The sequence below is a fragment of the Teleopsis dalmanni genome, chromosome 1 (genome assembly GCF_002237135.1).
Source record: "Teleopsis dalmanni isolate 2A chromosome 1, ASM223713v2, whole genome shotgun sequence".
In the NCBI taxonomy this organism is placed as follows: Eukaryota; Metazoa; Arthropoda; class Insecta; order Diptera; family Diopsidae; genus Teleopsis; species Teleopsis dalmanni.
In genome coordinates, this window is record NC_051846.1 from 213,500,807 (window position 1) to 213,518,001 (window position 17,195).

The window sequence follows — 17,195 nt, forward strand, 5'->3', positions numbered from 1 at the left end:
TTGCCTAGCTTCTCCAAATTCAATCAGCATCGTTTTCAGAACATGCCTAATGTTTTTTCTGAGGCATAATGGTATGGAACAAAATTGTTCTGTCTAATACAAACTATACGATATTGGAATACCTACTGTCACTTGTAAATTAAAATTGATGGATAGTGTAGATCAAGAAACCACCAGAACTTAGGCGAAATAAGCTACTCGCATGATATCTGGACTTATATAGCCGATACTTAGTATGAAAAAACCAAATAACATACCTAGCCTACCATGTTTTCAGGCATGAAGAACCTTTCTACGAATATTGCTTTCAATATAAATGATTTCTTCGAAATGGAAATGATTTCATAACTAAAAACAATGGCGCCCCTTAGCATTTAAAACAATTAGTAAACTTAATCAACTTAAAACTTCAGGGGTTTTGGTCCACCACACCACAGTATATAAAAAAAGAAAATTTGACGGATCTTTTACGTATGTTTATCACAATATAAATTCCAGATACTTTTTACACAATAGTAAATAAAGCAAATTAGAATCAATATTAAAAACAAATGAAAATTAATATATTCAATATGAATGTACATAGAATGTCCTTATATAAAATGTAGAGTATTTTCAATATATTATTTATAAAATAGTCTAACCTAATTGAGTCCATTAAATTAAATTAGTTAATTTAAATACATATATTTAATTAACAAGTATTAAAATTTTTATATGCCATCTGAAGAGATCTCACTAACCAGTTTAGTTATCTGTGCGAGTACTTCTAGGTCGAAAACGTTTACTATTTGAACGTTGGTTGAAATGTGAGTGATTTATTCAATAAATATTAAATGGTGATCTGTTTTAATATAATATGTTTAGTGGTTTAGGACACTTTGAGACACTACAAGATTTTTTTATCAGTAAGAAATAAAGTAAAAGAATTTTGGTGAACCGATTTGACGTCCAAAGATTTATTCAATTTTCAGTTTTTGAGGGACAATATTTTTCGTATTTATTATAGTTACATATTTATTTTTTTTTCTTTCATAGTAAATGAACTATCAATATCGTGCCGAACTTTCCGAAAAACTTTCGCCTATTGTTGATAGTCGTGCCTTTCGATAGTATGATAGATTTATCTTTATATACTTTGAAATAAATGTATATAAAGTTTTATTTACAAAGAAATTCCTGGTCTGTTGTCAATTTTAACGTTAGAATTTGAATATAATATAATTATTATGATATGATAAATATCATAGAAGTCTTATCGTTTTTGCTTTATAAAAATTTCTATTTGAAAGATATTTCAAGACTGCAGCCAATATCAACGCACTTAAATATCTCATTGACAAAGAACTGTTTTAAAAATTTGTTTTATGTCAAGGGTACAAAAATAGGCAGTTTCACTTAACGCTGTGCTTATTATAGTTTTGTTCCAAGTTAATTTTAACATAACATTGCATTACAGAGAACGTCGAACCCAAGCAACCGGATGTGTGGCATTTTTATTTCACAGTCTCTTCAACAGTATCCATGACTTTGTCTTTTAGAAAGATGCACAAAATTTTATTAAATGCCGTGTACATTCTATTTTGTTATACTTTCTGATACAGAGATAATTACAGAAGTATAAAGGAACTCGTACTACGAACCAGAAGGCTATTCAATTTTTTACAATTCCTGAAGTAATTAAGTAAACTAAAATCTGTTAAATTTAGTTCAGATTTAGTAATCATCATATTTTAATGTATGAAACTGATATGAATGAATGAAAATTAAATTTTTGTTTTATTCAAGTAAATTGAGTTCAATAATAATAAAAAATAATTTTAATATTATTGAAGTACACAGTACACACATACACACACACATGTGCAAAACACCATACACACATGTGTTTGTATTACTTATTAACGTACAACGTACACTGTTAAGTAATACTGTGAAAGTAGCATAAAGGTAAGTGAATTTCAAGTCTTTCTCTGTGTTATATCATTAATTATAGGTTCAGAAGTTGAAGGTTTACTTCTTCAATTCTTCGATTTTTGAGATACAAACTACGAAAAGAATAAATATTTAATATGTATGTGATAAATTTTTGTAGGGCTTCAAATGTATTTCTCGGGTGTGATAAAAATGTTCATGTACATTCATCATACACCACGAAACTCTTTTAATTATTTACTCTTAAAAACTTTAAATCCTCTTTTTCTCTTACAACGTGTATACTCTATTGGTATATTTTTTTTTAATACTCAAACCAAAATACTCTCTCATTTTTTAAAAATTTACTTCCTTCACACAAGTCACACAGATTTCTTGGTTAAAATGATTTTAAGTGTTGTTCGGAACGTTTCGAGTTTTATGTCGGCAAAAGTTAAGACGCGTTGATTGTGTTTAACAATTGTATAGAACTTGTTTTTGACGGATTAAATATGTATATACGCATATATAATATAAGATTTACTTAAAAGTAAACAGTTAATTGTGAAGTTTGTGAAAATTGTTGAAAACATACAATTAGTTTTTGGTGTAAATAGAAAATAAGCAAATAATGTTTGCTTTTATTTTCAAGTAACAACAAAAAAATATAATTTTCTTATGATAAAAAAAATAATATGAAAAACCTTAATTAAAATATGATTTATCTGCATATATTAGTGTGACATCTGTTTTACAGAAATATTTTATTTTGTAAATAAACATACATAATTACATAAAGGAAGATATTGATGGAGTATAAATAGCAATTTCAATTTCCTATATAACTGCCTATATGAAATTCGTTTGCCTTGAACGTATGTATTACTTAAAAGTTTACTTAATTAATTAATTTTGCTAACAGTAAGAAGATCAAAATAAAGTTTCATTTAAAGATTATCATAACCACAAAAACCATAAAATAATTTCATTTCTCGTTTATGTTATTAATTAAAACCAATTAATATTTAAATTGTTTTAAATTCACATTCATAAAATTTCTTATGTGGAAACACAGTTCTTTTAAATAGACCATGAACATTATTTAAATGTTAGCGCAACTGGGGCTGTTTTTTTATTCATAACAATATGAAGCTAATATCTTTCTGATTCACTCAGAATCAGGGCTGTTTTTTTATTCATTACAATAGGAAGCTAATGCCTTTCTGATTCATTCAGAATCATTTATGAAAAACCAGTAAGCTTTAGTCATATATGTTCAAAAAGTTTAATATGGAAGATACCCTTAAGCATGTACCCCACACATGTACTCATAAGTTACATTGAAATGTATGTTTGGAACGATGACTCATCCTTTGTTGAGCGGTTCATGTAAACGAAGAACTCTCCTTTAGAACAAAAATTTGGTGGTTGCAAGTAGAATATCCAAAGTTAAGTAAGCAACATAGCAACGAATTTAAACAACTTAGTGCTTGCAGTACAAAACAATCATTATTCAAATGCCGACATTAGACATATTTTTAACAAACTAAAGTTAATATTAGCAGTAACGATTATTATTTATAATATTACATTATATAAAAAGATATAATATACATATACACATGCATATATATTTTAATGTTATATTATATAGTAGTAGTATTTTAGCTTTATTTTACTTCATTTTAAATTTGTTGTATTATATAGAAAATTATAACAATTATATTATATATATAAGGCTTATAGCAATGACATACGGCTACTGACGGCTACTGCCGGTATATTATATATATAAATTAATATAATATAAAAATAAAATATAATAAAAAAATAGAATATAATATAATAATAAAAATATTAAAATAAAAAATATAGAAATATAAAATAATAAGAAATATAGAAATATAATATAATAAAAAATATAGTATAATATAATAAAAATCTAGTGATATAATATGATAACATGTATAGTAATATAATATAATAAACACTATAGTACTATGACATAATATAATATAATAAATAATATAATATAATAAAAAAAAATATTAAAATATAATAAAATAAAAAATAAAGAAATATAAAATAATAAGAAATATAGAAATATAATATAATAAAAAATATAGTATAATATAATAAAAATCTAGTGATATAATATGATAACATGTATAGTAATATAATATAATAAACACTATAGTACTATGACATAATATAATATAATAAATAATATAATATAATAAAAAAAAATATTAAAATATAATAAAATAAAAAATAAAGAAATATAAAATAATAAGAAATATAGAAATATAATATAATAAAAAATATAGTATAATATAATAAAAATCTAGTGATATAATATGATTACATGTATAGTAATATAATATAATAAACACTATAGTACTATGATATAATAAAAATAATATAATATAATATAATATAATATAATATAATATAATATAATATAATATAATATAATATAATATAAAATAATATAATATATTATAATATTATTATTATTATAATATAATATAATAAAAATATAATTATAACATAATGTAATAATATTATTTTTATAATATAATATATAATTAAATACAATATATAATGTATAATATAATATAATACAAAAAAATGATCTATAGATCTTGATGAGAACTTATACGATATATATATCGTAATCTAAGAATGTCCATTCTATTTTTATAGATAATAGATATTTGATTGCAAACATGAAAAGGAAGTTTCATTCTATGTTATATAAGAATTAATGCAAATAAGGGTTCTAAATACGTTATGTCGAAATCTATAACTTAGGCTACAATATGTGGAAACGATTAGTTTAAATGATTGCAAATCTTATAATTGCTGACACTTTTTGAACAAAGTTTTTCAATTGATTGAGTTGAATTTTTCAATTTTTTTCCCCTTGACAAAAATTATCTAAGCTACTGATATAATATTGTATGTAAATAATATGCAGTAAAATTCACTACGACAAATATATAGTTGTATTATTAAAATTATTAATCAAATTTTGGTTGTTTGCTTATAAAATCTATTTTACTTTAATATTTTTGTATAATGTTTTGCTTATAAACCTTTTGTTACATTTTTTCGAGTTTTTAATCTCATTAGCATAGTGAGTTTTTCCCTCAAGAAACAAGCACTGCTTGAATTTGCGCCCACGTACAGTTTTGGATGTACATATGTCGAATGTTTGCGTGGGACTGAACGTTGAATATATTTGTTTTATGCAGTAGTAAACTGAACCTGTACTAGAGGCGTCCTTGATAATATTGTAAATTCATGTATTTTAAGTAATAATATTTGTTAAAATATTAGAAATAATAGCACATTTGCAATTGTAATTTAGGTTAAATAAAGAAATCATAGCAAAATGAAAGAACAACTAGTGGCAAACAGTTTCATAAATCATATGTTAGTATTTTATATAAGTTCATAAACCAGACTAAAACCTGTCTAGAAAATATTGATTGAAAATCACATAATAAGCATGTGATTAATTCATATATATATATTAAATTTAGTAACTTTTTAATTTAACCAAAAAATATATTTTTTCCATTATGTTATATGTTTCAGGACAATCTGAAATCAGGAAATCAGTATAAAATATATTATTTGTTTAAAAATTGTTTCAAATTGGAGCCAAATGTTTCGTAATATTCTCTTTGTGATCACAATATGTGCAACAAATTTAATTGACACCGCGGTGTCAAAACAGCTTTCAGAAGTAAATTTGGAAAATGCAGCCTCACTTTCAAATAGTTTTCAAAATCAACAATTCGCCATGGAACCGCAGGACCAAACAGCTATTGTAGGTGCAAGGGTTATATTGCCGTGTCGTGTAATCAACAAACAAGGTGTGTTGCAATGGACTAAAGATGATTTTGGTTTAGGAACATCTCGTGATTTAAGTGGTTTTGAACGATATTCAATGATTGGAAGTGATGAAGAAGGAGACTATTCATTGGATATATATCCTGTAATATTAGATGATGATGCACGATACCAATGTCAAGTTAGTCCTGGCCCTCAAGCGCAACCTGCAATTCGTTCCACTTTTGCTGAACTTAAAGTTTTAGTTCCACCTGAAGCTCCTAAAATAATGCAAGGTGATGTTATTTATTCAACAGAGGATCGAAAGATTGATATAGAGTGTATATCTGCAGGTGGAAAGCCAGCAGCTGAGGTAATTATATACGACATTATATAGCTATGTTTTAAGTTTCAAAACTTTTCTACCCTGCAATATTACTCCGTTCGTTGAAATTTTAGAAGATGTGTTTATAGTGATTGTCTGCATATTATAGGTATCTTAATTTAATATTTCTTCTGTAGTTAACCACCTATTTCAATTTTTTAATTTCCGAAGTGTTTAATTTTAGTGTGTATATGTCTGAGTAAGCTACATTTTTTTTGAAGATTTAAAAATTTTCAAATAAATCCTTATAACAATAATCACTAATAATAACATTACTGAGCACTTTTATGAACTATTCAAATTTTTAAATTAGAATATGCGTTATCGATACATTTATTCATATGTAAGATCTCATGTAAACTTAAAATATATAAATGTTCATTTCGGTTGAATGGCAAGGGTAGAGTATTGATATTTGATAAATAAGCTAAATTATTTATTACTGTTTTCACATTATAGATAACAAAATTAACCATGACTTTCATATCAACTAAGCTAGTCTCTACAGATTCTTCAGTATTTTTTTTATAAACACAATTTTTTAAGCGTACTAGTTATTGCAATCCGAATCATGAGTTAAACATTTAAATAAATGAATATAAAAAAAACTAATATAAGTTTTATTTTATATTATTAATATTTTTTCAGATAACATGGATTGATGGGTTTGGTAATGTTTTGACTGAAAACGTTGAATACACTGTTTCTCAGCTGCCGGACCAACGTCGTTTTACAGCAAAATCTACTCTGCGGTTATCTCCAAAGAAAGAACATCATAATACATATTTTACTTGTCAAGCTCAAAACACTGCTGATCGAACATATCGTTCCGTTAAAATACGTGTTGAGGTGATTATATATATTTTATATTTTTTGAAAAAATATCTATTCAAGTTTGATGCTACACAAATCGCCAAGAATTGTGTATATAATGAAATTTTAATTTCTGAAGTATTTTAGACCTCTGAATGCGAAAATAATTATAGAAAGAACCTATTGTGCGATTGGAGAATAATAAGTTTCCCTTTTCTCTTCAAGAAGCTATATTAGTTTTAAAATACTAATATTCATTATTTGATGCTGTTTTCAGCAAGGCATCAATTCGGAACCGAACCAAATACCAAAAAAAAAACCGATATTTTTGTCGAAACGGAAACCGGAACCGAACCGATATATTTTTTTTAACTTGAACCGGAACGAAATGGAAAAAATTCCGGTTCGATGCCCTGGTTTTTAATTATTGAGTAAATTTGAGGTAACAAATAATTTGTCAAACACAAAAAGTTCTCAACAAATTAACTTTTTTAAAAAAATGAATAAAATTTATGGACACACTTAAGAGGAATCTTAGAATATTAATTTTGTTGATTAAATTTTAGTGAAGTTAATATTTTGAGAGTCTCCATATATTGTCTCCATATTGTTTTTGTATGTCATCTTCTTCTTAATCCAGCCTGTTTGCATTCTAAGGCTGAAAGAGTTATACAGCGCGTATCTCTTCTTAAGGTACGACTGAGCCATCCATGCATTCTTTTTCTGATATCATTTATTACACCAATTTGCTTATCCAAAAGTCGTAAAATACGTAAAATTACTTTTGATATGTGGTTCTACTCAAATTTTAATTAATAAAAATATTGTTTACGTTTGATTTTGTATTAGTTTTGAAAATATTTAAAATATATTTCTTAATGCATTATTTATTTCCTCTTCCAGGTTATGTATTCACCGAAAGTTAAAGTCAGCATAATTAATGGAGTTTCATCAACTGATCGAATACCAGAGTTCTCTCAAGTTCGTTTAGAATGTAAGGCAGATGCTAATCCAAGTGATATTCGTTATCGTTGGTATATAAATGATGAGCCTATCATTGGCGGTCAAAAGACTGAAATGGTAAGATAACTTTACTTATTTTATTCACACCACTCTTTTATCAAATTTCATAACTTAATGCATAACCCGGTATTTTTTTTTTTTTGGTGTCCATTATATTTGATTAACTGAAGATATTGCATTTTACGATTTTACTATAACGTGGTAAAATACCATCGAAAGTTTTATAGATATATTTTTACATATATTTTTATTCAAATTGATTTAATGAAATCATCTAGTTATATCATCTAGTCATCGTGCTTAATGGTTTTTTACAAAACCAATTTATTATTTAAAAATTAATCTTTTCATCCTTTAGAAGGCATAAGACATATTTTTGATTTAAACTTTTTGATGTTTATCATTTTTGTTAGCTCCTTTTTAATAGAATTTCAATCATAACTTGAGACAAAAGTTTTGAATAACGCAGAGAACGTCAAACTGTTGTATTTTGGATGAGGTTCAATTGTGGTTATCGCGTCGAACATCACATTCGATTTTAAATGTGATTATGTAGTTTATTGATAAAATATTATTGCTGCGAAGATCTTTAGCTTGTAAGTTTTAAAGTGCTTACTGACTATCTCTTTACTCGAGTTATGTTTGCCATACAACGTTCTTATATGTTAAATTCAAGGTAATACATAGTCATCTAAAGTGGGCTTTGCTGGTAATCTACATACAATTACCGTTACTATTTCCTCACAAGGCCGACTGGTGCATTTTATGGATTATAGGGTCTTTCTATGATGATTTCCAACATAGTTGCATTTTTTGAGAAATGTCGTAGGTTAATTTAAGAGTCGCCTTTCGTATTAATTCTGGTGAGTAGTGATATCTGAAAGACCATCGAGTCTGTACTTTTTTGAAAGTGGCGAAGCTGTGATATAAACCGTCAATTGTAATCCTAGTTGCATGATTACCTATTTTTTTGATGTGAAATTAAAGATATGTATACCTTAGATATCTGACCCTTTCACAAGCCATACAACAATTTCTGTTTTGAGAATGAGAATTGGTCACCAAGATTATATGATTTGTAACTTTTTTAAGTTGGGTTTTGAAAAGGGTCATGCTAAAGCGAACAATCTTTAAAATCTTGACACTTTGAAAAGAAACATCGGTAAAATTATGGCCGTGCTTTTGCTGCAAATTCATCCAAATTACCCTCAAATGTATTCACTTATATAAAATGCCCCGCACTGAATATTGGAATGATGTGTATTGCAACTTAAAACTAGGTCCAAACAATATATGTACACAAATAAAAATTTGATAAAAATTTCAACCACAAGTACGCTATGTTACCTAACAGATAACCCTGCAGCTAATTTTTTGCATTCAGCATTATTTTTGTATTATTTTATAAAAGAAACATTTGTATTAAATTTTAAAGAGTATTTATAATGAGAAAATATTATGTTCGGTTTCTATTTACAATAAAAAATGCATTTTTTTTTTTTGAACTTCAGGTTATTCGCAATGTTACGAGGAAGTTTCACGATGCCATCGTTAAATGCGAAGTCCAGAATAGCATTGGTAAAAGTGAAGATAGTGAAACCCTTGATATAAGCTGTAAGATTCTTATATAAGTATATAATATTATTATGTAATTGTAAACTTTTTTGAATAAAATAGATGCACCGACATTTAAACTACGACCACAATCTATAGAGGCTGATGTTGGAAATATTGTCTCATTAATTTGCGAAGTAGACAGCAATCCTTCTGCAGATATTATCTGGATTCAGCATCCAACTGATCGGGTAAATAATTTTTTCATTTCTTTTTTTTAACATAGATTATCGATAATAAAGGAAATCTTTTCTGCACATTAAAAATACAAAAAAAAAAAATTGAGACAAACAAAATCGAATATAAATAAATTTTTTTTGAAATGTGAAAAAATATTACCCATTAGAAGAAATATGCAATTAATTTGTCAAACTGTGAAAAATTTTGATATTCTCCGATATAACAGGTTGTCTAATCCGAAATTGTTATTGTTACCTAACAGGTTGTTGGATCGATTTCAAATTTAACTTTTACTTTAACAAACGAAACTACTGGACGCTACTATTGTAAAGCAAATGTTCCAGGCTACTCAGAAATATCTTCAGATGCTTATGTGTATCTTAAAAGATCGCCAAGAATTTCATCACCTCACTTTCAATATGGCTATACAGGAGACACTGCAAGAATAGAATGTTATGCTAGTTCTGTACCGAAAGCTCGGCACGTATCCTGGACATTTAACGGCCATGAAATAAGTACTGAAACTAGTCAAGATTATTCAATATTAGTTGATGCAATTAATGGGGGAGTAAAATCAACATTGATTATTAAAGACAGTCAGTCCTATCATTACGGTAAATACAATTGTACCGTTGTGAACGATTATGGAAACGATGTTGCGGAAATAGTCTTGCTGGCGCAAAGTAAGTAAGATTTCAATTAATAAATGAACATTTTTATTATAAATCGCTATAGCATATTATATATAATTATATATATTTCTGTATATTTGTATAGTAAATATAATACATATAGTAGTATATGTAGTACTATAAATGTATTGATACATTTTTATATTTTAGAAAGTGTTCCACTTCTGATGACAATTGTGGGTAGTATTTTTACAGTTGCAATTCTCTTAATACTTGCAATAATAGTAATTGTTTATTTAAAATGTAAACGAGGAGTCAAACTCCCGCCAGCTGATGTAATAAGTGAACATCAAATAAACAAAACTGGCAATATATTATGTAAAATGGATGCTGGTGATCGTTCTTCAAACTATAGCGACCTGAAGGTTGATATTTCTGGTGGTTATGTGCCTTATGGTGATTATGCTACACATTACAGCCCACCACCCCAATACCTCACAACTTGTTCTATTAAATCGGATAATAGCTCTATCGCTTTACAAAATAATCATCAGAACCATTTACAGCAACAGCAACAACAACAGCTACATCAACATTTTCAAAATATTCCAATGACATTTCTCTCAAACAATGGAGGACTCAACGGAAGTATAATTGGTTCACGTGATGTTAAACAAGAAAATGGCCTACCTTGTTTGCAATCGAATCTGGGTACAGTAATAAGTTCTGCCCCAAATGGTAGTAACTTTAATCCGAATACTGTTGGCCAAACAATTCAAGCAAACAGTTTATCGATTAACATTGATCCCCGTTACAGCGCTATTTACGGAAATCCACATTTAAGATCATCAAATGCATCTCTTTTGCCACCACCCACGGCGGTTTAACTACAAAAGCATCAACTTAAACTAGATTTAACAATTTTTTCTTGTAAGACTGATCTCAATTTCGTTATATTGTGTTTGGTATAATTGAAAATGCTAAAGGTTTTTGATATTCTCCAATTTTAATTTAAAGATCAAAATATAGAAATATATACCAAAAGGTTATTATTATATTAAATTTAAATATTTTGAAGAAAGTTAATATTCATGAAGCCATTTTCGGAGATATTATTAGAAATAAGAAGGGCGTGTACATTTTATTTCATAAATAATTTTAATATTCTTGATATTGATATATGTATGTGTATAGTTAAAAAATATTTAATAAATTGCCAAATATTGTTTTGTTTTTGCAAAATATAACAATTAATATTTTAAGAGATATCAATAAATTTTATGCGTACTTAATTCAGGAAATTTTTGTTGACTTACGTTTACAGATTTAACACAATACATGTTAGTTTTTCTGTAATTTTTAATATAAACAGCAAACCAAAGTACCTGATTCTAAAAAAATTGTAAAAATAAAAACTTTAATAATTGTACAATATTTAAGAACTAGTTAAGATTAGTCACAGTGTCTTATAACTTTATTAATAAAATTTACACATAAGTATATACATAAAAACTTAAACTTTATTAGGATATTTTTTGAAAATGCTTAAAAGACTTCTGATGTTATCACTTTATAAATGAAAAATAATAAATATTTTAAAATTCGTATTGTTTTCATATTAGGCTTGCTTATAGTTTTAAGGACATTTTATTATATAACATGAGTTCTACTCAATGATATATGTAATATACTTCATGTATATGTTATATATATATACATATATATATAATCAAATATATTAATCTAGCTAAGATATATATCTAATTTTAAGCTGCATTAAATTTTCGTATTCGACATTTATATCTGATTGTAAATACATTTCCTATATATATGCATTCAATTTGTTTATTTTCTATAAAAATCATTATTCTTTATTCGTTAAACCAGTGTTTAAATCACATAAAATGAAATCTTTTGATTTAAACATTATAGTACGAAAAATGTGAAGAAAATGCATTTTTTTCTGGGAGTCGATTAAAACAAAGTACTTAACCAGTGAAAAATTTTTGTATGAAACATTGGTAATTCGGCATTTTTGTTTTGTTTTTCACTTAAGTAAAAACACATGCATGACCCATACACTTTCTGCCCAAGAAACAGTAAACGATGCACTCTTATATGCCATTACATTTAAACGCAATTCATATGGAAGTGTTATGTTTGCACTTGGAGCCGCAAAGCACCAGCACACATACATATGTGACGCTTTAATATATACACTTATACCCCGATATGCGTCATTAATTGTGACCGACAAAATGCGACGCAAATCCAAACAACGCAAATCGAATCACATTTCTCCACATATTTAATTTTGAGGGAGAATTGAATATCGATCAACTTAGTTCGACATTTGTTGATGGAAACACAATATCCGGTGTCTATAAAACGCCAGAAAACGTCGAAGCAGTACGAGAAATGATTGAGATAAACCGGCGTGTTATATTCAATTTTACATCTATATTTAGCTGTCAGAAAGGTTGGTTCACATTGGATTCCTCATAATTTCACGACTGCTCAAAAGAAGGTACGTGATTATTGGTGCAAGGATATGCTGAAAAAATACGACCAAGATAGCTAGAAACACGTCTATGACATCGTGGCAGGTGACAAATCGTGGATCTACGCTTTGAACCCGAAACAATAAATCCACAGTTCACGTCTTCCAAAGTGAGCAGAATATATACATACGAATATAAAAGTGAGAAACAAATAGAACACAAGGATGCGCTAAAGTGAACTCCATTACAAAACTTGCATGAAATCGACATAGCGTAAATTGAAGCCCAGAAAAGATGGATACTACTGATTATTTGCTATAAAACTTCGAGACGTGACTATTTAGAAAATAGAGGTTAAATCACAGCAAGAGAAAATACCGGAAAATTATGAGTACAGGATGCATTACAGTCGTCTGTTGTATCGAATTGAGATGACAAAATAGTAAGTTACTATTTGCAATGCAATTGAGTAACGACCGAAGCACTGCGTTTACAGTTAATGATTTGAAAGATTTTGTACGAACAACCAAATTAAAATGCAACAAAAACCTAACGAAGGAATGTGTAGTCAAAATCAAACAATATATAAATCAAACATTCTTATCTATGCTTTTATCAACGAATATTGTTAATAAACGATGGGATAAAAATGTTAGAAGCTCAGTATAAAGACAAACAACGAAATGTACCCTATATATACTACTCTATTGATATTAACCTTGTTATATATTCCAGAATGCGATGATTCTAACGAAGATATCGTAACCCCTGATAAATTAATAGATTTGTAAAAAACGAATACAGAATATATTAATGGTAAGCAAGCTAAAGTAGCATACGATAAGCGTTTTTTGCAACTCTCAATTAATTTTGAGAATGGTGACGTGTTATAAAGAACCCTTTATTATTATAAAGGTTATCGAAAATGACCAAAAGTTTCTTAAAGACCTATCGAAGTCCAAACGAATCCTGCTCGTTGGATTATCTGTGTACTCATTAAACAAGCTTAAGTTTTGGTGTCAGTTATCTTATGATAACAGTAGCAATGAAATGGAAAATTAGAAAGAACAGACTCGTTTTGATTGTTTGAAGACCAACTGTAAGGCAAACGAAGCAAAGAAAGAACGAAAGATTTACAACGATTAGCGAGAGTAAATACTTCTAATTTATACAATTAACTAATAAATTAACAAGTTTGTACGTTTTTGTATTTTATGGAATATTATTAAGACTTACTTGGCGTCACCTGATTTCAAGCTCCCCCTATACTGGGCATAAGCTATCTACAAATTGCCTCCATCTTTGCTTTCTTACTGCCACTGCTCTGAGATCAACAATATTGATGTATGATCTGTCAAGGTTTGTGGATTAGCAGTTGATTTCGTTTAGTGTTGATCTGCGCCAGGTAATCTTAGGTCTTCCTTTTCTTCTGCTGCCTTGCGGATCATACGTAAGAGCTTAAAAACAGACTTCAGTTGATAGCTTTCGTTAGGTGTGACCAATCCAGTCAAACTTTCTCCTGTGGACATTTATGTTGATATCGTTTGTACTTGTTCTGTCCCACAGTTGTTGGTTTGAAATTCGGTTTGGCCAGAAGATACGTAATATTTTCTGAAGGCACCGCTGTACATACGCACGCACTTTGTTTTGAATTATCTCGGTTACGAGTCATGTTTCGCAACCGTATAGCAGTTCGGATAATATACATGCTTTGAAAATGTTTAATTTCATCATAAACCTATAAAAGGTGGATCTCCATATTGTCGCGTTTCGTATTCTTGCACTCACGTCCTGTATACTGCCACCATTAATAGCTACTATATTTCGTAAGCATTCAAATTCATTTAATGTTCCACGATTATCCCTCGAAGTTCAAGTCGCTAATTGCATGTTGCAGTAATTCGCATTTCTTCGGTTTTTTGTGTATAGATCATTTCATGGAATGCAGAAAATAAAATTTTCTGTTTAATCAAAATCGAATTAAGTCGTATGTTATTATATTCAGAAAATATTAAATATAATACATATGCAGAAATATGTATATATATATAAAAGGTTTTGAATAAGTTAATGAAAATCTTCACGTCGGAAGTGAAAGAAATACTGGTAACAACTAAAAGAGCAGAATAAAGTTATTATTGGAGTGCCTCACAAATTTGTATATAGTCAATCGATTTTAAACTGAATTGATTTTGTTTCAAAGTATGTAAAAGAATTTAAAATGATTTTATATATTTTTTATTAAATAGAATAGTATTATTCTTACAAATCAGTTTTAAAACTTTACTTTTTCTTGTTGAATCACACCATAAATTTTTAATTAAGCTGCAACGACGCGGGTCCTTTTGTTAATTTTCCTACGGTTTTTATTATTTACACGCTTCTTTACCACGCGTCGTTTCACTGGGCGATTATTTGTGTTGAGCATAACTCTTTGACCATTTTTGAAGTAACGTCGATACTGTGGTGGAATGCGAACACTTATTACTTGTCCCTTTTTCGCACCTTTACGTCTAAGATTGATTCGAGCAGGCTGTTTCGTTCCTTTACTATCTGATGTGCCCTTTATTTCTTCATCAGTTACAACATATTCCTGAGCACCAGCTGTAAGAGCTGCTTGAAGAGTTTGTTCATCATTCATAATAATTTCTTCCGGGGCATCATTTTCTTCATCTTCATTATATCCAGAACGAATCATTCGAGTTGCAGTCGTAGTTATTGGTGTAGTAGTTATGGTTCCAGTTGCTGAAGGAATCGTTCCTGTGGATGTGACTGTTGATGTGGGTGAAACGTTTCCTGTAGTGCCTGTTGCACCGGTGATAATTATTGGTATAACAGGCTGCTGATTACTATTTCCAAAAATGTTTCTAAAAAGCAAAAACTTTTTTAAAAACAATCGTCCACTTGAACCATCAGCTTTTTCGGCAGAGCTCTCAACATTATCTTCATTAACGTCAGATGTATCAGATGCTTGGCGTAGTTCTGCAATTATATGTGCATCATCGTCAGAGGAACTTCCAGGACCAACAACTCGAACTTTATGATTTATTTGTTCATTTGCATATGATGATTGCCGACCTTGTTTAAAATAACACTCTAAATTTAATAATACACACATTGATATAAACATTTATAAACATTTACCTCGTACTGGCTCTGGTTCAGGTGCCGGAATGGATTGAGCAGACAGAATCGCTACCATTATTACTACTACAACAAAGAGTTGTCTCATTTTTACTTAATTAAAACTATTACGCTGAAGTCGTTAGGTAAGCTCTTCTTGATTGTTGACGAAAATTTGATGCACATTGAAAATTTATTCCCTCTTTTATACTGATTTTGGAGCGCATTTAGAATTGAATTCAATTGAATTGTATTGAATGTGAAATCCAAAAAAGAAGTACAAATATTAGACGATTGCTTTATTTACTTTAACCGAATTCTGAAATTTGCTTCAAGCACTTTTTTTATCAGCAGTCCGTACATTACTGTAATGATCAGCAACTTTTCGCATAAGGAGCGAATTGATAACGGTAAAAAGTCGATTTCACAGACTCATGTTTCATATTTCCAATGTAGGTCTTAATTAAAACAATCGCCTTAGTCCACAAACTACTTGAAGCATAGAAAGCAAACAATGTAAATATGTTTGGTTATACCAGGCTAGGCACGTACGTGTGTGCACTTCATTTTAAGCGTTTCTAAAAGTACTTAGACATAACAATACGCAAAAGTACAAATAATAATTATGAAGCAAAATAAACTTCAAAAACGTTCTTTTCGATCATTTAATACAAATATATAATGTTAATAATAAAAGTGTAAAACAAATTTTTGAGCGTAAAAAATTTTTTTTACTATATCTTTCCATTGGCATTTAAAAATAAAACTGACAAATTTATGATCATTTATAAAATTATTAATAAAATTATACAATATTTCAGAACTAAATATAAATTATGTACAAATAAATAGTTACCAGTATGAATTAATTTTGAAAGTGATGGTATATATGTATACGACATATATAAACACTATATTATATACTTCATAAATATTATATACGATTACAGATGAGTTTTATACTTTTTATTTTTTAGTTTTTTAAAAAACTTGAATAACCATAATATATATAATATATATATATATATTCAAACTATGGCCGGTAAGAACCCATTCATATTTTCACTATTATCTTCACAACCTTTTCTATAGTGTTCGTTGTGTTGGCACATATTTGGAGTTGAATGCAGATCTCAAATAGAAAAACTTGGATATCTATCAGGGTTATTG

The 17,195-nt window shown here is 28.3% G+C and overlaps 2 protein-coding genes across 2 annotated transcripts; one reads left to right on the forward strand and one right to left on the reverse strand.

Moving 5' to 3' along the window:
• Positions 1-2,666: 2,666 nt before the first annotated feature.
• Positions 2,667-11,502, forward strand: LOC119671873 (irregular chiasm C-roughest protein). Its single transcript, XM_038082695.1, has 8 exons — positions 2,667-2,789; positions 5,518-6,127; positions 6,788-6,988; positions 7,856-8,032; positions 9,487-9,589; positions 9,653-9,780; positions 10,032-10,452; positions 10,612-11,502. Exons 2-8 carry the CDS (start codon positions 5,588-5,590, stop codon positions 11,286-11,288), a joined length of 2,247 nt encoding a protein of 748 aa, XP_037938623.1. The 5' UTR covers positions 2,667-2,789; positions 5,518-5,587; the 3' UTR covers positions 11,289-11,502.
• A 3,720-nt stretch (positions 11,503-15,222) lies between these two features.
• On the reverse strand, positions 15,223-16,104 carry LOC119667225. Its single transcript, XM_038076514.1, has 2 exons — positions 16,047-16,104; positions 15,223-15,998 (listed from the first exon to the last, which is right to left on the reverse strand). Exons 1-2 carry the CDS (start codon positions 16,102-16,104, stop codon positions 15,223-15,225), a joined length of 834 nt encoding a protein of 277 aa, XP_037932442.1.
• Positions 16,105-17,195: the final 1,091 nt, after the last annotated feature.

Excerpts from the sequence above, each read along its gene's own strand:
- LOC119671873 (XM_038082695.1), top strand. The coding sequence starts at position 5,588 with ATGTTTCGTAATATTCTCTTTGTGATCACAATATGTGCAACAAATTTA. Across the intron at positions 6,989-7,855 it reads CCGTTAAAATACGTGTTGAG|GTTATGTATTCACCGAAAGT; the intron begins GTGATTATATAT and ends TTCCTCTTCCAG. Across the intron at positions 8,033-9,486 it reads GCGGTCAAAAGACTGAAATG|GTTATTCGCAATGTTACGAG; the intron begins GTAAGATAACTT and ends TTTGAACTTCAG.
- LOC119667225 (XM_038076514.1), bottom strand. The coding sequence starts at position 16,104 with ATGGTAGCGATTCTGTCTGCTCAATCCATTCCGGCACCTGAACCAGAG. Across the intron at positions 15,999-16,046 it reads TGAACCAGAGCCAGTACGAG|AGTGTTATTTTAAACAAGGT; the intron begins GTAAATGTTTAT and ends TATTAAATTTAG.